At 37.2% G+C, this 24,190-nt stretch overlaps 1 protein-coding gene across 1 annotated transcript; it reads right to left on the reverse strand.

The window, feature by feature from the left end:
* Positions 1-9,743: 9,743 nt before the first annotated feature.
* Positions 9,744-14,020, reverse strand: LOC129238206 (pancreatic lipase-related protein 2). Its single transcript, XM_054873248.1, has 4 exons — positions 13,452-14,020; positions 10,796-10,950; positions 10,255-10,722; positions 9,744-10,138 (listed from the first exon to the last, which is right to left on the reverse strand). The coding sequence occupies exons 1-4, from the start codon at positions 13,658-13,660 to the stop codon at positions 9,744-9,746; spliced, it is 1,227 nt and encodes a 408-aa protein (XP_054729223.1). The 5' UTR covers positions 13,661-14,020.
* Positions 14,021-24,190: the final 10,170 nt, after the last annotated feature.

The raw sequence follows: 24,190 nt of genomic DNA on the forward strand, positions 1-24,190 counted from the left end.
TGAGAATCTCAATCAGTTGTGAATCATTTAAGGTAAATTTTCCGAAAAAGACTTTTCTGTATTCTCTTAATATTGGGCAGCGCGCCAGGAAATGTGCTATGTTTTCAAGCTCGCCTAAATTACACATTGAGCAAGTTTTATTTTCTGTGTCAAATCTGTTGTTATTTAAAATTACCATGTCACTTCTAGCCCTCATTATCCACATGCTTGATTCTATATCATATTTTTTTAAATAAGCTAGACCTTTTGACCAATCGAATTCCTTATATATCCTACTAGTACTTACGGCTTTTAGTATGTACATATTCATCCTAGCCTGGTTATGGTTTGTTAAAAGCAATTTTGCATCTTCTATCCAGCTTTCTGATTGTATGTTATCTGTTCGCCAAATGACATCCTTTTTACTAAGCAAGTTCTTTAGATCTCTAATCCAGAAGACTTCTTTCTATAGAACAATTTTGGACAGATAATGTGGCAGCCGATTTTCTGAGTATATAAACAAAATTCTGTACATATATTTAAGGAACAGTTCTAAAGTGAACAAATGATTTTCTTGCATGCCAGTTCCGAAGAAAAGTATGTATGTAGGCATATATGATGGTAGCTTCAGAATTCGCTTTACAAAATACTTTTGCAATATGTCAACTTCTTCAAACCACCCGAAACCCCACACCTGTGCTGCGTATGATTGTATTGAACGACAAACTGCAAGAAAAAGCTTCCATTTAGCTTCAATTGAAATTTCTTTCTTTTTTAAAAGACAAGTCCAATCCTCTTCTACAATTGCGCGATTCAATGACTTCTGCGCTAAAAACTTCTAGAAATTTCTAAATATCTATTAGATCCAGAAAACAGGTAACCCATATATTTGACTTGACTCGGGTCAAACCTTGAGGTTGGTAGAACTGGTGCGGGTAGCTGTGAACAGAACTTTAAAAGATTGATACCAATGGGCGAGTACAATACAGCCTTTCAAGCGCAGATATCAAGCATAGAAATTAGCGACAGAGAATGCCTATCAGGAGTTACTGATTCGAAGCGTATCTGTACTTTTTCATACACCCAGGGAGCTTCCTTGTGTGCACTACAACTATGCAAAGTAGCATCCAAACTCGTTGAAGAATGCTTCACTATATTCAATACCCTAAGAGTAACAAGCAGGCAGACTGTTTAACGAAATTAGAATTCACATCAAAATTCCTTCTGCGGAATCATCATAGCTCTGGATGCAAAATTCAGTACAGAGATAGGCAAAGAAAATGTATTATTCCTGCTGTGTGTTAAACAGGAGTGTTAAACAGGCTCTTAGATCTAGATAGTGAGGCCTTACAAATTCTCACTGAATGCTATACGCGGCACTATAGTCTTCGTTATGATTTCAGAAAACTAAAACAAGTAGAGTCAAGCGTTTGTCGCTTTTGCGAGCTGAGTAATGAAGCACTCTGTGAATGTATAGTTCTGACAAGACGAGGATTCACTCACATAGGTGGTGTAATTCTGAATCCATTAGTGATATGGTATAAAAAGCCCGCGGATGTACCCAAATCCATTAGAAACCAAAAATTATAGGTTCGCGCTCAAGCAGAATAGAACAAACCGAGCTCGCTGTACACTTTGACACAATAAAACTAATGAACTTACTTTTAAAGTACTTTCAGGAATTTATTAATAGTTTGCCACAGGTTGTTATTTTATAAGGGACAGCAATATCGGGTGATTTTATTCAAGTTTTCGTTTAACTAATCTGCTAATAAAAGTCAAAAATATAATAGCATCAAAATCACTGTTTTGATTTCGTTGATAAAATCTTTAAATATTTTCATACAGATTTGTTAAAGTTTAATTTTCTGTTACCTGAAATGAAATATTTTCAGAAACTTATTTTATTTATAAAAACACGAATTTCGGAACTGTTTTCACATCAATCCAGGGGGCTGATTCTCGTTTTGTGTAAACGAAAAGTTTTTTCGCATTTTCAATACACATTCGAATCGCGTTATTCATATTTTCTTTTCTCTGACAATTTGTGTGTGAAAAAATGGACAAGGAGGTTTGTGGAAAGCTTGCAAGTGTGTGGCTTCAAAACTCTAGATACCCGAAAAGTTTCTAAAAGTGTTGTTTAAAAAATTTGACAAAACTTTGAAATGTTTTTTAACTAAAACCACAAATTCCTATAAATATTATTGGTTTGGGAATACGTTTCCGTCCTTTTTTAGCCAAAGTTATAAAATATTTACAACTTCATTCCAACTTTCAGGCAGCATACGGATTCCTTTGATTCGAGTTCTTTTGACTTGATCCATTCATTGAGCCAGTTTTCAATGCTCCATAAGAAGTAAGCCGCTCCCCAATAGAGACTGACTGCATTGATCGGAACAGATGTTAATACGAAGGTCCAATGTCTGGGGGATACGACGGGTAGGGCGAGATTTCCCAATTCAGTCCCTCTAAATATTTCTGGACCGATTTAACAACGTGTGGCTTGGCGTTGTAGCGCAGCAAAATCAGTTGGTTATGTCTTCCGTTCCAGTCAGACCACTTTTCTTTGAGAGCTCGATTTAAACGCATTAACTTCAGTCGATAACGATTGCCAGTGATGATTTTAGATTGTTTAAGGGATTTATAATAGTTGACAACGCTCTGAGCTCACCAGACGTACAACATCACCTTTGAAGCATGAATATTTTGTTTCGGTGTCGACGGACCTGATTCACCTGGCAGGCTCCCACTCTTTCGATGCTTAGGGTTATCATAATAGATCCATTTTTTCATCGGCAGTAACGATGCAATGCCAAAACTTTTTCTTTTCTGGCGTTCAAGAAGCATCTAACATGCCACCAAACGTCTCTCGATATCCCTTTCCTCAAACTGATGTGAAACCCAATTACCTGCTTTCTGGACCATTCCTATTGTGCGCAAACTTTGACCGACGGTTGATCTGTCAACATTCAACTCTCTAGACATATCATCAAAGGTTTGACATGCGTCTTCATCTAATAATTGTTGTAGTTGAGTGTCTTCGAATTTTTTCGGTGCCCCTTCGCGGTCTTTATCACTCAGGTCGAAATTGCCACTTTGGAGGCGTCGAAACCAGCCTTTACTAGTTATATTTGATGGAGTGTGATTACCGTAGATATTGCTCAATATACGACAAGTTTCAACTGCAATTTTCTTTAAAAGGTGATAATGAAATGCTATTTTTTCGTAGACATCAACATTTTTGACGTCAGATAAAGAAGGATGTTTACCCTTCAAATAGATGTCAACTTCTGCGACCGAGACCTCACATATACACCTTCAAATCACCAGTATATTACTAAAGCGAACACAAAAATAGTACCAGCAGCGACACCTCTTTTACGAGGGCGGAAACTTATTCCCATACCTAATACATTATTTTCAAAATAGGAATAATTATTTGCGGCATATATTTTTGAAATTTACTCTATCTTCAAGACAAAGTCATTTGAAATTTGATAATCACGCGTGGAAAAGTCCTTTTTAATTGGTTACACTTTGAGTGCCGAATCCTGTACATGAAAACTTTTCTGAATGAGTAGGTAGCATAAGTGTGGATACAATAGAAGGTTTTAGATAAGCCAAGTTCCTTAAAATCCATTTAGTTGGAAGGACGTAACTCATTTAGGTAGAGCCGGCTCATTATTCATATCATCGATCACTGAGACAACTAAGACTGGGACTACTGAGACATATTGTCAACCACAAAAATTTATTGATAATTAATGACAATTTGTTTCTTCTTTAATTTTAATAATTTTTTTGTCAAAACATAGTTATTTGTCCTACAAAAACCATATGAATCGAGCTTTTAAACTTTGCGAAAATAAAAAAAAAGTACACATTTTCATTAATATTGGGTAGTCGAAAAAGTCTTTTCGTATTTCTAATCAAACTTCAACTCATTTTTTTTATATTTATAATGAACTTTATTAAACCAAATATGTACCATTTTGGTCGACCACGTTTTGCCATTTTTTTTCTAGAGACATTATTCCATCATTGTAAAACTTTTGTGGTTTCTCGGCGAAAAGTGCGACAAGTAATTTGCACAGGCTTCTCTTGAAGCCAACTTTACTCAATTAAGGGAGTTCTGTATTGACTGTGCAAGGTCAGGGCTATGTGGTGGATGCATCAAAACTTCCCAGCCAAGCTCTCCCAGTTTTTGCCGAGACATCAAAGACGCCCTTTCTGCTGATCAGTTCTGGCCGTTTTTTTTCGATTGCTTTCTTCAATCTCATCAGTTGTTGACAGTAAAGTATAGAATCAATCGTTCGAGCAGGCTGGAGCAAATCATAGTGAATCATTCCTTTCCAATCCCACCAAACACACAGCATAACCTTTCGAGGCGTCAATCCTGGCTTTGCGACCATTTGTTGAGCTTCACCACCCTTGCACCATGATCATTTTCTCACATTATTGTCGCATTTGATCCACTTTTCGTCTCCTGTTACCATTCGCTTCAGAAATGGTTCGATTTCATTTCGTTTCAGCAAAGAATCGCAGATGTGAATTCGGTCCATTACATTTTTCACAGACAATTCATGTGGTACCCAAACATCGAGCTTCTTTTTGTAACCAGCCTTTTTTAAATGGTTCAAAACCGTTTGATGATGAATGTTTAGTGCCTTGGCGATGTCATGGCAGCTTATGTGACGGTCCTGGTCAATCTTTTCCATAATTTCACGACTTTTTCAACGATAGGTCGACCGGAGCGAGGTGCATCTTTCACATCGAAATTTCCAGAACGGAAGCGAGCGAACCATTGTTGTGCTATACGAACTGATACAGCATCGTCTCCGTAAACTTCACAAATTTCATTGGTGGCTTGCATGGCATTCTTCCCTTTTTATACAAGCATTTCAAAATATAGCGAATTTTTTCTTTATTTTCACACATTTTTGAACAGCTATAACTTTTTTTCAACTTCTCCGAATTTATTTTTTTTTTTGTTAAATTAAGCTATAAATACCATATGATATGACACAATGTGATTGGTAGCACTGGAGAAAAATACGAAAAGACTTTTTCGACTACCCAATATATCAAACTTTTTTAATCAGTATAATTAGAAAATTTCCGCGGTACGCAGATTTATGGCACGTTCAATTTTGGTATGGAAAAGATCAAGTTTTAAATGTCTCAAAGTCGCGCTGGTTGTGCACATTTCTTTTTTTTTTTTTTGCTGATCGTTTTGGGTGCATTCGTACATTTAAACTAAGAAGGCTTTCAGAAATCGGTGTATGAGGAAAATGCACACGACTGCTCGCAGAAAAAAATTCAAACCAACGCGAGTTTTGAAGAAGGTATTGAAAATTGACACTTTATTATACGAAAATTTAGTGGACTATAACCCTGTATACTCTACCTTTTTTTGAAAGATTCTGATTAATAATTTGGAAATTTCGATGAAATTACTTTAAACTTTTTTTTTCAAATTTGCACAGTTTTAAAATTAGCATTTGTACATGAACTGTGTAGAAGAATTATGAAATTATGAACTTTTGTAAAAAATAAATAAATTGCTAAAACTTGTCAATAAAAATTGTGCAAAGCCTGGAACATTTCGAACAAACAGTTGAGCTGTCAAAGAATTTCAAGCGAGTATCGAATGACTCACACTGCTCAATACCCTGCATCTGGGTCTTTAGTAACACATGGGCCGACAAGTCCCGGCGGTAACACATAAATGGTACAAGTTTTATTGCATTCACCTCTTTTTCAGTTAGTACTAACCCAAAAAAGACAGCTGTTAAAATTTCATGATATTCCATTCATTAGTTCGTGAGTGGATCAAAAAGAATTTGGTATTTATTTTTACACTCTTCACTTTTGATGGAAAAAAATACCGTTCAAGAGAAGCAATGACTTCAAAAGTGTAATGGTGACTCCACTCCATACGAAACAACTATAAAACGATGATTTGCCAACTTTAAACGTTGTCGGAGAGACACCGATGAAGCATAACGCAGTGGACGTCCCAATGAGCTGGTAACACCAAAAAACATCAAGTTCGATCGCTTGCTGTTGTTTCGTGAAGACAACGCACCGTGTCACAAGTCAATCAAAACAAAGGCAAAACTACATGAATTGAACTGCGACTAGATCCCACATTCACCGTATTTGCCAGATTTTACTCCTAACGACTACCGGCTGTTCGCAGACTTAAAAAATGCCCGCCGGTATGAAATATCGCTCGAATAAGAAGTTATCGCCTATTTTGAGGCAAAAGATAAATCGTGCTGCAAAAGTGATATTGAAACGTTGGAGTGGTGCTGGCGTTGTTCTTGCCGGAAATTACGTTGAGAATAAAGCTAAGGAAAACTTGTTTTCTTTGTTAGGCCTGGAACTTGTGAGCCCATGTGTTGTCTACACATTTTATGTCAATGATAGGTATTGTGGGGGAGTAATTTTTAATGAATTCCTCTACTTAGTCTGTAGGATCATCCATTTGTTGACCAACATCAAGACTCATACCACAAATAGGAGTGCTCCTCATCCAAACACCCGAAAGAGTGTAAGCGCCAAATATATATATTTTTTTTTAGATTCATTTTCTTCCTATGGTTCTATTACTCCTAGAAATGTAGACGCCAACGAACATTTAGCCCTCACTGGAGAACCTGTAGATATTTTGGGTTATTGGGAAGAATGTGGTATTTTGTTACAAAATATCTTTCAAATCCCAGTGACTCTCCTTTTTCATATGTCGTCTGCTTGAATCTAGTCACGCTGTGCAAGTAAAGGACGGAATTGAGTGCTTAATTTTATGGGAGCAGCTCATAGTGGATGATTACTTTCCAATCCTTCTAAAAACCCAGCAAAACCTTCTGTGCCTATTGGCCAAAGCTAATCACTTCTAAATGATTGCTTCCTTCAGGCGGTTCAACTTCTTAGAGAATTGATCCGAACTAAGCGTTAAGCCATAGGTGACAGCTTACAGCACATGGATAATTAACTGCTACTTCCATCAAACACACAGTAGCATACTTGCTTGGCTTGCTCACCGCGATTCAATCATGCTCGTTCTCGCTTGCGATTGTCATAAGAGACAATTCATAATCACTTTCATTCACTGCTCGTTGTGATTGGAGCTTCTTTTTGTACAAAGTCTAGTTCAAGTGGTTCCAAGCCATTTTCCCCGCAATCTATAACCCTAAGCTATCGAAATATGTAAGGCGTACGTGATGATCGAACTACACGATTTCTATTATTTGATCTAAATGTGCGACGATTGGCCTCCAAAGCATGGTGCATCTTTGACATCAAAATAAATTTCATGTTTTCAGCCGGCTGACCTACATTTCTGACCTTATCAAATGAAAACTGTTAGATATGGTGAATTGTTTGGTTGCTTATGTCAATTTTTAACTTTCGGCCAAACAATACTCAGGCAACGAGTCACAAACCTGTATTAGAAAGTATTTCGGGAGGAAATCTTATATTTCCAAGGGCATCTATAATTAAAACTCAATAAAATTGGACTAATAATAAAATTTATTCCGGAAGTTGAGCTCCTAGAAATACTCTGAATCCATGAAGTGAGCACAATAAATCTTTAAGGTCGCAGTGCTAAATTTCATCATAATAATAATAAAAATAATAACTGAATCTAGCGTAGCTCGATCGTATTTAGACAGCGCGAGATGTAGCCTTCTACTGGAAAAAAACAATAGAGAAAGCACTCAGAGGTTTGCCATTGCCGTATATTAAAGCAATATAAGCTCACAGAAGTAAATATCTGATTTTTTATTGTGAAACAATCCAATTAGTTTCGAGTATTCGGCGAAGCAAAGCATAAGTTTCACTTTCAGCGCACACACACACGCACGCGTAAATATCTTCTGCAGTTTAGAATTAAGTTAAAATACCAATGAATGTAAATTACCGCCCCACCACGGAAAGTTAGTCCACTGCAAATAAATGCACAAATACCAATGTTCAATTGCAGAAGTCAGAACGAGCCTACCAAAGGCATTCGTGTACGCACATGCCAAAGTCAGACTCAGCACCAATACTAGAACAATAACCAAAAGCCAAGTGAGGCCAAGCCCATACCAGTTAGCTATTTGCATAGCTCAAACAAGTGAGCAAATCTCTATTGTTTCAGGTGTGCGATGCAGTGCGGTGTGCTGCAGTGGAATTCCAATGCTATGCTGTTCCAATTGCTGGCTGTAGTTGCAATAAACGAACAGTTGTACACCCGTTTGAGCGCTAACAAATTGCGTTCGAATGCCAGACATAGCAACATTTTCAGCATTGACCGAAAAAAGGAATTAACACACATTTGTTAACACACAAAGATATCTTTGTTAATATGTTTGTGTGTATGTATGCATCTATGTAGGTGTGTATTGTGTGTACTTACATGAACTTACCATACAAAGCAATGCTTAAATATTTAGCAGCACTGTGATTACTGAAGGTCGGCGCTGATATGTAGTTAACACCACCACAACTCAAGCCGCGCACTGTGGCGGTCACACACATGCACATAAATATGTATATGTATACTAGGGCCGGTCAAGTTGTATGTAATGATTTTCATCGATTGCCTTCCAGACAGATTCGGATTCTGTATATTATTATAAGAAAAAAAAATCATTTAGAGTCCTCTCTAAAGTAAATTTCGAGACCACAAAATTTTAAGAGTCGCTGCATATCTTTAATTAATATGCAAATAAAGAGAGAGTTTTGGTTATGAAAAAAAAGTAGCAAAAAAACGCCTCATGTTGAAAGTAGGAAAGACTTTAAATCAAAAACTCGTAAATACTTCGTTTAATGTAACAAACAAAGTGAATGATTCGATAAAAAATTAAAAGGTAATAAATATTTTGTTAATTTTAGATTGATTTACATGCAAAAAAAGTTAAGAGCAGTCAATTTTCCTGCAGCATTATTAAAAAAATACAAATAATTTACATTGTAGCACCACCCTAGGATTCGATAAACGAAAAATTTGCATCGAAAATTAATTCTTCTTTCCAAAATATTATTGAGTGTAACTTTGTAATAAAAAAATAACATTCATATTGCTGAAGTAAATATTAAACTTCATATTAATTTAAGACAGGCTTTCATTTTAATTTGGGGACTCGAAATTAATTTTAGAGTTACTCTTTTTTTTATAATTTTAGAATCCGAATCTGCTGGAGCAATGTCGAAAAAAAACTGGCCCGCCCTAATGTGTACCCACACGACTAAGTGCTATGTAATATGTAAGCATGCAAGCAGCCCCACATAATTACGTAAATGCTGTTGCAACCGCAAAACAACGCCAAATGCCACACCCGGCTACTGTCCACCCGGTACAGCGCAGCGCTGCTCCGTTCTCTACCGTTTATGGCATTTCGCAACCGCAATTCAGAACTGCCAGAGTCGTTGCCAACACCATCACTCGGCCATCATGCATGTTAACGTGCAAATGCTGCGAAGCTCAAGCTGAATTCAGAATTAAATTCCACAGCGTAACAGGCGCGTACACGCGCATACCGGCCTCCAGAGCAACGCATACGTATTTACATGCGCACCCTTACATTCCAAGCTGTCAGAGCACTCAATCACCCACACACGCACACACACAACGATTAACTTTGTTATCCTTTCAGTAACAATGCATTTATTTCAATGAAAATACCATCGGTTGTCATTCCATAGCAGTTATGCTGCTCAATGTGCGTGCATCCCGTCAACGCGCAAGCAACAAATTCACCATATTCACCATATTAATGTATGCGCCGACGTCGCCAAATACGTTGCCACGGCTTTATTACTGCTTCCGACGCTGACGGCACCGCTGCTACCGCGAAAGCGTTCTTTCCCAAAGCGGCCAAGGCATCCACATGCTGTCGTCGACGCCACCGCTGCTGTTGCTTGTGACGCCGCCGCCTTTGCCACTGTCTGCGTTGCACGAAAGGCGCTTGTGATTCCGTGTCGAAGTAGAAATCGCCATGACTGCGTCGTTGCGAATGGATGCCGAAACGCCCGCGATGGTTTTGCGCGCACTGACCAAGCGCAAACTTTTCATAGCTGCTGCAATGGTAGCCGACGAACGGAAATGCCGGATTCATGGATTGTTTGAAAAACACAGCCGATGAGCTGTGGCTGCACGCCACCGCATCTGTGTGAACGGAAAGAAGGGAGAAGAAACAAATGAATTTTTAAATAGTAGACTGTCATTGCGCTGCACGTGGAATTCAAATTGTGCCTGTCCAGCAGGCATACAAAAACACTTACTGTTTTGTATATTTGAAACTAAAACTTGACAATGTCGTTGTGGCGCCTTCCCACCATTCGGATAAAAGTCTGCATGCCCCGATTTAATGCTGGTGCCCAATGTGCCGCCAGATGTGTGTAATACTTGTACGAATTGTGCGTCAGTGCGATCTAGACGAAAATCCGGTGATACCGCAGCGGGCAATGTGAAGAGCGGCCCTGCAGGATCAAGGCCGATGATTTGTTCAACTTCGCCATTGAGAATAGCGCCAGCATAGCCAGCTGCATGCGCACCCAAACTGTAACCGGCTAATGTGACGTTGCGCCGCGTAAAACGGTTTGGACGTAAATTCTCCATGGACATAATAATGCCAGCTACGGTGAGACCAACGTCGAATATCGACATTGAAACGGTCTTGTAGTCCCCCTGCGACAGATTACCCCAATCGACAACGCAAACGCTATAATTTGGATCGAAATGAGTCCAGACTATTTGAAAAAGAAAAAAAAAAGTCAGCCCTGCATGGATACTTAAATTGGTGAGAAAACTATTTCGGCTTACATTTTAACATATCCTGTACCCATTCCTTGCTGCCCTCGTCGTTCCAGCCATGTAGAAATAGCGCCAACTTTCTGCGCGGATCCAGACGATGAAAGCCACGCATATCACCCAATTGCAGCTCAAAGTGAGCCTCATCTCCCAAATTCATATTCGACCTGGAAAATAAATACTTTATAAGATTACTTTAACACGCAGTAGGTGTGGTGAAAAAAACTTATTATATGAATGGTGTGGTGGGATATACTCGTAAAGTATTCCATAGCTTAAAAAATATAATATTACCACATAAACACTAAACAGCACAAATACTACTACTTGAATAAAAAGTTATTTCATATAATAAAAAAATTATTAAAATAGTTATCAGCGCGCTCCTGTACCTCAAACTTTAACTCATTTATCTCGAAATGATTTTTTTCGGTCTGGTGTTGTCAAAAAAAAAAAAAAAAAAAAAAAAAAAAACTATTCAACCGAATCGTCTAAAATTTTGATATGTTCTAGAATCCTAGTTTTATTCTAATTATTTCTTATTTTTTTGATTAAAGAACTAAAGAAAAAAAACGATTTTTGTCAATAGAGTGTCAAATTCATAACCGCGCCATTTTATCAATTTATTTTTTTCCAGTACGGAACATAGCTACAGTCATACCATTTAATAATTTGTTTGGGTTTTGTGTTTCAGATACATAGGAGAGCCAAAATGGACAACACCAACCAGGTCCAATTTTTCGGGATATTGATCATTCAGTGCCATTATTAAATTATTAAAATTAAAGAAATAATTTTGTTCATTTTTGTATGCATAAAAGAAGTTATACAAAGAGCCTGAAAAATTTAAATATCATGTTACATTTTTTATTACAATACAAATTCTTGAAAATACGAGGTCTGATATTCGAGCTCTAGACCACCGGGACCCCATAAATATGCATTCGTTTTGGGAAAAAGAAATCCTTTGTTTTTGTGTAAAATGTTGATGTAAATAGTTTGAAACTATTTCATGGTCAATCTTCAGCTCCTCGGCGATGCTACGACTAATAATATGCCGGTCAACTTCAATTACAGGGTGAGCCATATAGCGTTTGATTTTTGAACCACCTATTTTTTTGAGAATGGTAACACAAATGACATGTCAAATGTGGCCATAATTTACTTAAAGGTTTGACATTTACGAAATGGGACGCTATACGCTTGAACAAAATTGGGAAATATTGAAAACCGATTTCCAAAGTGGTGAGTCTTCTTCTTTTTCCGCGGTTACAGTAAATGGCGAGCGTTACCGTGACATGCTCAACGAGTTTTTGTTTCCAAAAATTGAAGAGGATGATATGGACGACATTTGGTTTCAATAGGACGGTGCAACTTGTAACACTGCCAAAGTTACACTCGAACTTTTGGCTACCGTTTTTGAATTCCGGTATCAATTGGCCGCCTCGGAGCTATAATTTAAGCCCGTTGGACTATTTTTTGTGGGGAGCTGTTAAGAACAAATGCTATGCGAACCATCCAGAGACGATTGATGCTTTAAAACATGAAATCGAAGTTGTCATTCATGAAATTGGAGCCCAAACAATCGAAAATGTGCTCCAAATTGGGTTGATCGAATGGCCTACTGTAAAGCCAGTCGTGGCAGTCATTTGAACGATATTATTTTTTATTCATAAATGACAATGTTCAATTTTCAAAATAAAAAAAAGTTCGAAAAAATATTGATTAGTTCTTTTTTATAGCCGATTCAAAAAGCAACCCTATATTTCTTTGATTTTATCGACTTTTTCTTTAACATCAAAAATGCCTGAAAGGAATCGACCAAACCCAATTTGCGCGTAATTAGCTATTACAGTATCGCTACCATAAACAACATGCACAATTTCAGCGACCTGGCTTGCATTTTCGTCTTTATCAAGAATTTTTTCTTTGTTGACTTCCATTGTTAACACCCTGTAACTCATATCTGAATGAAACAAGCAAAAAACAACAAAAGATTTTTTTTAGTGTGAAATGTCACCTTGACAGCGAGCATAAAATTTAAATTCTCTGATCTATATTTTACGTGATATCGATCACTATAGTCACCCACCGAGAAAAAGTAATGAATTTGTTTTTCCCCAAACTAATATAAAAGTACCGTGAAACAGCGACAAACAATACCTTCACTCTCAACGTCACCAAGTGTGCGGCATATTATATTTTATAATTAATTTCACCTTCTTTGATACACTTAGCTTTGTACCAATCGAACAATCAACAAATCATAAAAATGGGAGCGTATGTTTGCAGTAGCAGTTGCCGCTCAAGAGACAGTGCAAAAAACACGATACGCACAAACGATGCGCCTAGTTGAAGCTCATTCTTTATCGCTCTCAATATGTGTGTAGGCCCCAAACTATTACTATTCATACTAAAGCTCGTTTGCTTTCCTTTTCGACTACTTTTAGTTTATTAAAAAAAAAAAAAAAACACATCTCGATGCTTGTTTTTGGCATATTTTCGTATGAAATTTATCTCGCACGCACTTTGGAGAATATAAACTTATGCAAATATTTTATCTTTCACATGCGCGCTTTTATAGAAACTCATAATTAGCAACAAAAAACTCAATGTGTAAAGCAGATAAATATATACGAGTATGTGCATATGTAAATAGCCTACATACAATGTACGACACTCAAAGACGATCCCGAGATTTGGTGCTGCCCGATTCAAGCTGGTGCGCAGCATTGTTTCCTGAATGTAACGCATCGAACTCACGAACGCTTTCCATTTGTGCATGTGATGGGACAAAAATGTGGTGCCATAAATTTGGGGTAGTGTCAGGAAAAGCAGTCCACCAAATAGAAAAATCAAATAACGCGTTGACTGCATTCGGAATGCGAACAAACTTCAATAACAAATTTTATAATTTATGTGGCAAGCAAAAGAAATTCACTAAGCAATTAAAAGCGTGTGAAACAATTAACACAATTTTTTTTTATATTACTTAAATAACGCGTCGTTTCACTTTTGATAGAAATTTCGTGTAATAAAACAACACACCCTTTTTCACATTTAACCGTTACAAAAAGTTTACAACATCTAACAAACATACCGCTCGGGCGCGCGACTCACAATTTTCAACGCCAAACTGTTTGTGATGCCCTATGGCATAGAACTGATGAGTTGTAATATCGAGTCTTATGCGTTTTCCCGCTCATCGTAATGGCTGCCAATCGATTGATCTGTACAAAGCCGTAGTCACAGCGCTACTATCCAACGTTGGTGATACGCTCCAAAGCGATAGTCGGTGGGGCAGCTGTTAGAAGAGAGTTCAAGAAGACCCATTTCCAAGGTAGATAGATAAAACATAGAAAAATGTATAAAGGTGTAAAGCAACAACATAACGGGAATGTGAGCAAGTAGATGTATTTGTATAAGAGATCTTCTGGTCTGAGCTGAGTAAATTCTTATCCATAATAGAGCGAGACAAAGTTGTTGTAATCCGCTAGTCTACAAGTGTTAAAGCACTCATCGTGTTGATAGCTATATGTGTGTGTATGTGCACGTATTTTATTGATTATTTTTACAAGCGAAAGTGTTGCAGTGGGGCGGAAACCACATCGCATTAGCTTCCCAACAAAACTTGTATTAAAAGAAAGGAAAGCAAAATAAAATAAAATTAATTTTATCACGAAAGCTTGCGCGCAGGCGCATTAGACACAGAAACAAATAAAATACTATACAGTGAAAAATCGAGCTATGTACACTGCAACCATTCTAGATCGTGAAGTGCTATTTGATGGAAAAAGTCATACTAGTTCAAAAAGGACTAGAATGATACCAGTTGAAAAAGGCCAATTAGAGATGTACGTACAACAAATGTTCTCTAATACAGCCCACGAAATTATTATAATGCACAACATATTGGAAAGTTTTGACTATAAAACTATAGCTAAAAGTATAGCTAATTCTACCAAAAAGACCTAATAATCCAGATCCAAAACTAAGAGGATTTATGAAAATTCGAAAAGTTTGTTTTCAAATTTAAAATTTTTCAATCAAAATTAAAACAAAACTTGTGTTTTTGTAGCTCACTAAATTTTAGTTTAACAAACTTCAATTTTGTAATGTTTTCTCTTGAAGGCATTCTGCATTTTCGCCATATAACGAATGCGCAGACATTTTTTTTATACAGGATTATTAATAAATCCGAAATTTCGAAATTTGTTTTATCGTCCTTATTAATTCCTAATGGCACAAAGATGACAATCTTCGTGATAAATTAATGCCTATGCTTTACGTTGGCTGAAGAAAACATTTTTTTTCCTTGACCTCGAAAAGACTTTTCCATTGTACACGGTTCTGTGCTGTTGTTCTTGCAACGTCCCATGAGATGTCGGCATCTGCTAGTTCGCGCAGCATCGACCTCCTCCAAGTGTTTTTTTGTCGACCGCGACCTTTGCTTCCTTGCGGGTTCCAGGTTCCGGTGACCAATGCATCGCCACTTTCTGCGTTTGATTTGCCTAAGAATGGGTTCCTCTTTCGTTCAGTCGTTACTGATGGTGTTTGGCCAGAATATTCTGCAGATTATCCTGAGGCATTTGTTGACGAATGATTGTAGCCTCTGTGTGATGGTGTTAGAGACCAGCCATGTTTCACTTCCGTACAACAATACGGACTTCACGCATGGGCCAAATATTCGTAGTTTAGTGCGCCTGGAAATTTCGAACTCCCCCATACTGTATGCATACGCCTGAATGCCGCCCTTGCTTTTTTTAGCCTGCAGTTGACATCTTCATCTGCTACACCATCTGCCGTGCTGATGCAGCCGAGGTAGCAGAAGCTTTCGACAACTTCCACCGGGCATCCGTGAACTAAAATTTATTTATTTACATATTCTTATAAAAAAGAAGCTTGCACCAAGAGCATCCTCCCCCACATCAAGTACGTATTTCACAATTGACCAGTTATTTAAGTGGTTGGCAACACTAAGCACGAAAATGTCGGAATTACTATTATGATTTTTTCCGAATTTCTGACGGGAGTTCATTTGTAATACAGGGCGTGATATTCATGATAATAGGGCTGATAATAATTTCGACTATTATCAAATTATAAGGCTACACACTAGGTCGGGTCGATTTAAAAATCGCTCATTGCTCTGTGAAAATCGTATTCTAGGGATCAAAATAAGAAACCTTGCAAAGGAACCATACCTCTAAAACGAATTCTGATGTCCCCCAATTTGGGTCGAACGAAAAATCCCACTTTGACCCATTTAGAGTGCTCCAATCGAGTCCAAATGTGTGACCGATCCCCACTAACTTTGCACGGCCGATCCACCCATGCCAGTGGCACACCCCCTGGAACTCCCCTGGGGGGTTCCCCATACAATCAATTCAAAATATCACCATTTTTGGCCTTTCATGAGAAAAGAAACTAAAAAGTTCGACCCAAATTGGAGGACATCAGAATTCGTTTTAGAGGTATGGTTCCTTCGGCTAAGTTTCTTATTTTGATCCCTAGAATATGATTTTCACAGAGCAATGGGCGATTTTTTTGCCTCCCCACAAATCGACCCGGCCTACTACACTCAATGAGGATTAGACGAGTATAAACATTGATCGAATCTATTATACGCCTTTTTGTCCATTATGACTTACCCGGCACCTATGATTAACTAGTAGCTATTTAAAAAATGGTATATTAAATGTCATTCCACCTGCAGAGGTTATCCAATTCGTGAAATAATATGATCCCGTGTTAAAAATATAACTTTAGCTGACAAGCAAGTAAGTACGTAAGTAAGTATTGTAGTTCAGAACTAGTAGATTTTACTGCATGGTACCTATATTTCATACCCATAATATATGTATATCGTAGTTAATTATATGTAAATATACATAAAAGAATTGCGCTGAAGATTAATTAAGCACATTAAGAAATCGAACATCCAAAGGTCCCATCTAAAAATTTTTTGTTTTAATTTTGAATGAATTCGAGACCAAAAGAAGATTAACAAAAGAGAGGCGAAACCTATTACCTGTGCTATGCTGTGCCTGTTGAGTTCTTACACATGTATTTGCTTAAATTTGAAATACCATTAACTCGATTTCCTCATTTTGTTTTCTGCCGCTATGTAAAAATGTTTGCATAGATCAGACGGCATAAAGGGGAATTTTTTTATGTATTCATTTATTTCAAAAAAGTCAAAAACCTTCGTTCTTTTGGCCCACTAATAAATAAGGGTCAATCAAAATTATGCTTTTTAAAATAAAGGGTGGTCAATTTAGAGGTATCGGATTTTAAATTGAAATAAAACAACGAAACTTTGAAATGAAAACCAATAATGAAATTATATTGGTGAAATATTTCGGTGTTTTTGGTTTGTTTAATTATTACCGTTATGACGAAAAGACAAGGAGAAGGAATAGCTAATTTAATTGCGCAATAGGTTGCTAAAAATCAATAGATGGAGGAAATCCGTAAACGACGTTTACTAAGGTTTTAAAAAAATTATGGTAGAAATACGCATTTGAAACTCGATATCACATTTTATATTAAGTAATAAGAGAATACACGTTATATTCTGAAATATGAATGTATTATTACTAATACCTAGCAAACATTTTACTACAATTATGTCTACAAACCTGTTTTCTATGGAGGCATCCATTTTATTTTAACGTTTTTATTTACACGCGTAAAAACAATGATCTATTACACAGAAAACACAGGTTCGCATGTGAAAAAGTATGGTTATTTTCAAGGATTATCTTATAATCTCAGATTTTTGGAGAGAAATTTTGTACGAGAAATCCCGCTTTTTAATTACGGATTGGCAGCTAAGCACGAAAAAGTATTTAGATCATATACTTATATGTATATGAACGTATTATTAGTTTTTAAAGATAATCTCTTTCAAATGATGGCCGCAACTGCGCCGTAAATTGGCCATCCGTAAACACTAATTTTGAAAGACTCGTTGGTGGACTTCGGTCAGTATCTCGTAAATTTTTGTATATCCTTGTTCACTCCACTCGGGAGCATAGGGCCACGACAAAACTATTCAAGTACATATACAAGTTTTGAAAAAAATTTAATAATTTTGTAATTTTCAAAATTTTTATATACATTCTCTCAAAAAAGTACCGGGAATTGTTCAATACAACGCAAAATAATTGCTTAGTCATCAAAAGTTATTTTGTCGCCTTCAAAATAGGCTCCATTCGAAGCAATATACACATGCGAACGATTAGTCCAGTCATCAAAGCACCTTTTAAACGCGTTTGAAGAGATCTTCTTTAGCTACTTCAGCGAATTCTCCTTAATGGCCTCTATCGACTCAAAGCGTCGTCCGCGGAGTGGCAATTTAAGTTTTGAGAAAGGAAAAAGTCCCAGGGGCTAAGCCCGGTGCATACAGTGGTTGTTCGATGATATTTGTCGAGTTTTTGATCAAAAAAGTGTTCACAATATGAGCCTTGTGAGACGGTGCGTTATCATGTTGCAAGATCCATGAGTCTTCTTTCCACAACTTGGCCGTTTCCTCTCAAACGTGGCACAGCTTCCAAATAATTATTTACCGTACAACCATTTGGAACAAATTCCGAGTGCGCAACACCATATTAATCAAAGAAAACGAGTCTCATGGCTTTCACTTTTGACCGACTTTGACGTGGTTTTTGGGTCTCGGCTCATTTAGCTATTTAGCTACATGTTGACTGGTTTGCATGTCAAACTCATATGGCCACATCTCATCACCTGTTATGATGCGCTGGATAAACGTTGAGTTCGAATTAATTGACTCAAGCATGTGTTCAGCCACCTTCCTCCGATGAAGTTTTTGAAAGAAATTCAATTTTTTGATGGTGTAAAATGTTGCGAATTGATTCGTGGCACACGCCAAGGTCCACGTCTTCTCGGCCCTCCGCAAGAGCCTTATACCACTCGTAGACCCGTGTTTTTGATAAAGCACATTCGCCATAGGCTTCCTGAAGCATTTTCAACGATTCGGCGCATACAATCCTGTTCAAACACATAAAATTTAATACAAATTTTTTGTTCGATATTTTTATCCATAGTGAAAATATGGCAAAAAAGGCTAATTGACAGATCACTCTCAAACTCGGCGACACTATAGAGGACTGTTGCCCCAACATTCTATAAAAAAGAATTTAAATATATTATTGGACAGAATGTTTAATATTTTAAATAAATATTTTTTGGACAGAATGTACTTAGAAAGCAGATAGATGATTTTTAATATAACTTGAAAATTTATGGGAATCTTACTATGAAACCTTTCGGGATTACTTAACCCTTTCGGTCCGAACGGGACTTATATGTCTCGGCAATGTTTGAAGATACCTACAATTTTGATGGGACAAAAGACTTTTATTTCACCCATTGCAACTATTAAACATATAAAATAATTTGTATTTCCGTTAGCGGCTTTCCGTACCGAAAGAGTTAACAAAAAATTCCAAAACAAATTTTCACAGAAATGAAAAAAAAAATTAAATTTTTCTATAAAAATATTTTTCTTTTCTTAATTTAATAAGAACCGAAAATATTTCGCTTTAAAAGCTCTATACAAAAAAAAAACATAGAATAGATCTCAAAACAATTGAATATTTCCAGTTTACTTCTTATTATACTCAAACCATTTATACACTCTGCTCAAACCTACAAATACAAGTACGCCAATAAGTCAGAAATACTGGGATTTTTTGCCATAGAATCGCTCAACTGATGAAAATGCTTTAGTTCAATTGATGCTGGCTGGCAAATTTATAAAAAGCCGTACATTTTAGTTTTTAAAAATTAATATACACTGGCTCAAAAGCTCAACCGTTCAATCGAATTATGGTGCATAAAAAGAATGCAACAATCCCGTTATTTTCAAGCGCACTGTAACCCCTTTGTATAAATCGCAGAACTTAATAAAATGTTTTATGCATATATTAATAAAAGGATTTTGTTATGAAACCGTACGAAAAGTTTGAAAAAACATACCCGAAAAGAAGAACTTCCGAATGAAATTTGCACAAATGGAGGGACCTACAGTTTCAAGCCGACTCCGAACGGCAGATATTTTTATGAAGAGCTTTTTCATGGCATAATACACTCGGAGGTTTGCCATTGCCTGCCGAGTGGCGACCGCTATTGAAACATGTTTTTCTTAACTTTGGTGTTTCACCGAACCAACGTTCTCTCTGTGAATTCCGAATGGTAGTCACGCACCAACTCATTCGGCTACGGCGGCCACCTTTTTTACTTACTCTATTATTTTAAGGATACAGTGATGAAATAAAGTGCAATTTAATCATACTGAGAGACAATTTAGAGATACTGAATTTGAGTCGAAGAATACAAGGGATATTGTAAAACATGCAAATGGTTTTGTGGCAGTATGGGGACGCAGATGTCGGAAATAATTTTTATGTAGATGAAAGTAATCATTATAGATCAAAATTTTTGAACATCCACATTGGGCAATTTTTTCTTTCTATCAACGACTTTCTTTCTAACGACCCAAATCACTCCTCCACGGTTGCCAAGATACGGATCATCTATAATTACCCAGCTAATCAAACAACCGCTCATTCGCCTGATCTCAATATAATTGAGTACAACTGGGAGGAAATGTTCAGAAAACTAAAAATAAAGTATTTGGGATATCAAACGAATAATAATAAAGACCAAATACAAGGTGAAGTCCAAAATAAACAAAACAGGTGTCATAAAAATGTTTTTAATGCCGCCTCTTTTAATTGCGTTAGTGCCGATAATTGGTTATCTCATACCAGAGTTCATGAGTGGTTTAAACGTTTCAGAGATAAATGACAATGAACATACGGGCCGCCCAAAATCAGTAATCACCGAAAGCTCCACCGAAGTTGTTCGTAAATTTATCAAAAATGAACCGAATATCTCTAAAACATCGATTTATCGCATTTAAAGTCATCATTTGGGCTTAGTAAAGGTATGTGCCCGTTTCATTACGCACAAGTTAACTGTGGACCAAAAAATTTCGCAGAATTCAACATTCGAAAGTCCTCATTAAAGATGCGAGAAAAGACGAGAATTTCCTTTACAACATTGTAACTGGTGATGAAACGTGGTGTTTCCAACATGAACTTGAAACTAAGCGTCAAAGTGCCGAATGGAAGATCCCAGGCGAGCGACCATCCAAAAGATCACGCTTGGAAAAGTCAAAAATCAAGTAGATGCTCATTGGTTTTTACAACTCCACAAGGAGTTCGAGCCAATGGACCAAACCATCAATGCTATTTTGTACCTTGGCGTTTTGAACCGTTTGTAGCATCGCATTCGTCGGATTCGCCCTGAATACCGCGAGGGATTAAGCTTTAGCGCATTCTGCGATTATTGTTCAATAATTCATATTCTAAAATTTAAGTCACAATTTCACAGAACTGACAGATGATGGCCTCAGAGAGACCAATTTTGTTAAAGCTATTTTAGGCTGCACTGGTCTGAAAATTAACCAGTTAAAAGTCTTTTGTCTACTTTGCTGAGCGAAAGTAGCATATAAGAACTTCTTCTGCCCGCCGTTAAGAATTGTTTCGCTTATCGCTGACCGATAGAATTTCGCCAGTGTTCAACAAATTCCATTAATGTGACCTTTTGTAAGTCCACAGAAAGACTGACGACCAGGCATCTTTAAAGTTCCGAAAATTTATTTTAATATTGAACAGTAAGAACGTGGGACTAAGTGTTTGAGCCACTGTGTATTAGGGCGGGTCGTTTTTTAAATCGCTCATTGCTCTGTGAAAATCGTATTCTAGGGATCAAAATAAGAAACTTTTCCGAAAGAACCATATCTCTAAAACGAATTCTGATATCCCCCAATTTGGGTCGAACGAAAAATCCCACTTTGACCCGTTTAGAGTGCTCCAATCGAGTCCACTAACTTTGGACGGCCGATCCACCCATGCCAGTGGCACACCCTCTGGAACTCCCCTGGGGGGTTACCCATACAATCATTTCAAAATATCACCATTTTTGGCCTTTACATGAGAAAAGAAACTAAAAAGTTCGACCCAAATTGGGGGACATCAGAATTCGTTTTAGAGGTATGGTTCCTTCGGCAAAGTTTCTTATTTTGATCCCTAGAATATTATTTTCACAGAGCAATGGGCGATTTTTTGCCTCCCCACAAATCGACCCGGCCTACTGTGTATATTTATCAATATTTATCATTCTAGTTCTTACGGTGCCAATTTTTAAATCATTCCATAGATCCACTTAGAAACGAAAATTTAAAGATGCTGGTTTAAACAAAAACTGCCAGAAAGCCGAGTGCTTTTATTTCTTAATGCGCTCTTATAGTATTTGCGGCAACATATATACATTCATACGTAAATAAACAGTAATTATACGATAACACCTGCGGGCAATTCAATATACTATTCAAAACACTGTTTAAAAATGCTACTTGACCACTTATGGTTTGTTGCCCATTCTTTTCTAGGGGATCTCCTAAGCTTTCCACAAATATTATTCCACCTCTTTTTGCGCCATTCTACTGCCTATGATCCAATTCATTCATTGTTTGTGTAGACAGTACAACGGTAAATACTTACTGATTACATTTTGCTGCTGCTTAAGAATGAAGATGTTAAATTTGCTGAGTCACAAAATCTTAATAAAATACCAGAAAAACAACTTACCGTCATGACAGGAATATTATGACTTGCTCAGATTTACATTAGTAATAAAGGGTGGTTAAATTTCAAGGGCCGATGTTGAATGAGAACCACATCTAAACGTCAACGACACCGTTAGACTTCTTTCTTTAGGGTTATTTGAAAGAAAAAGTGTACGTCGATAAACCAGCAACAACTCAAGAGCTAAAGGATGAGGTAATTCGGTACATTAACGGCATAGAACCTAAATTATGCCTCAGCATCTTCGAAAATTTGGACCATCGGATGGAGGTGTGCCGCTGAGACCGCGGCGGCCATTAGGCCGATATTTTGTCCCATACGTAATTTAGCCATACCAATATTACCATAATAAAGAGAAATGACAATAATTTCTTAAAAAAATTGTATTTTATTCAAAATCAACACCGGCCCTTGAAACTTAACCACCCTTTATATAGCACACTGACAGTCAATTTGTAAATATTTTGTTAGTAAATAGACTGATTAAACTCGTTAGTGACGCCAGTAATGTTGTGTTAACTTGGCTGGCCAATACTGATCTCGCAACACCTAGAATCGGCTCTTTATGTCCCGAAGAGATTTTAAGAAGGCGCAAGCCATATGCATCTGAACTATGCTTAATAACTGAAAAATTTAGTTCGTTGATTTGGCGTTGATAACACTATACGACGACAAAAGAAGGCAAACATGCGGGAGAGCAATATGGAAGAAGGCTATTGTACTACCTGCCCGAATGTCCCAATTTACTGTGCATTGAAGTTTTTGACGGCTGCCGCCATACCCAAATGGCTTAGTGCGTGACTACCATTCGGCAGTGCGTGACTACCATTCGAATCTCCGTGTATGAAACATCAAAGTGATAGAAGAAGTGTTTTCTAATAGCGATCGGTCCTCGGCAGGCAATGGGAAGAAATGCATGCAATGCTTATGAGAAGAAATCATAGGGGTGCGAATTAAGGGTTCATTGGTGTATCATTAAGAAAAACTCACTCGTTATCTGTTAAGGCCACAAATGACTACTCATATATTTCAGTTCAAATATTCTAAGATAAGACTTAAAAAATGAAGAATTGATACTATACTGGCTATAAGAGGTTCAAACCGAAACCCCATTCGGTGCTGAAAGCAATTTCACTGACCACACAATGGTCGAAAGCTTTGCGGCGATTTCTATTTGGAAATATGGTGCATAATATCCATTGAGCCGCTTTCCGTTAACGGGGAGGTCTAGCAGTTGATGTGTTAAATTGCTCCGCTTCGGCTGTTACTTTTTGTACTCTATGCGGTGATGCTCACGAATTTGAAACACGTTCGCTATGTCGCATATGCTCCAGCGCGAGAGCTAATCCAAGATCTTATATGTGAAGTCTTCGCAAAGCCATTAAGAGCGAATATATCAATAAAAATGCTAAAAAGAAAAGCCATCGCTTTGCTCGCCTTTTACGAGAGTAAGTGTCTACCAAAGAACCAATTGTAACTAAGTCTAAGTCAACATGTTTACTTCCATACTTGCAACATTTTTTATTTTGTCTTTTTCTTTTGCTCTCTTTGCATTTTATTTTTGGGAATAATTCTCGGGGAAGTACCGTCGAGGTCGTTCTGGTAATAACATCTTTTGAATTGAATCAGCTGAATGAATTTCGGGGAAGTACAGTCTAATTCAATTGCTGACAAAATGACAGTTACTTATAGCTGTTTACAATAAAAGAAAAAGCTAACATTCTGAAAA

This window comes from Anastrepha obliqua, chromosome 2 (assembly GCF_027943255.1).
Source record: "Anastrepha obliqua isolate idAnaObli1 chromosome 2, idAnaObli1_1.0, whole genome shotgun sequence".
Classification (NCBI taxonomy): domain Eukaryota; kingdom Metazoa; phylum Arthropoda; class Insecta; order Diptera; family Tephritidae; genus Anastrepha; species Anastrepha obliqua.

What these genes read in the sequence shown, in the direction of transcription:
- LOC129238206 (XM_054873248.1), bottom strand. Translation starts at nt 13,660, where the DNA reads ATGCAGTCAACGCGTTATTTGATTTTTCTATTTGGTGGACTGCTTTTC. An exon ending in GGTACAGGATATGTTAAAAT is followed by an intron (nt 10,723 to 10,795) that starts GTAAGCCGAAAT and finishes TTTTTCAAATAG; the next exon opens with TCTGGACTCATTTCGATCCA. An exon ending in AGTTTCAAATATACAAAACA is followed by an intron (nt 10,139 to 10,254) that starts GTAAGTGTTTTT and finishes CCGTTCACACAG; the next exon opens with ATGCGGTGGCGTGCAGCCAC.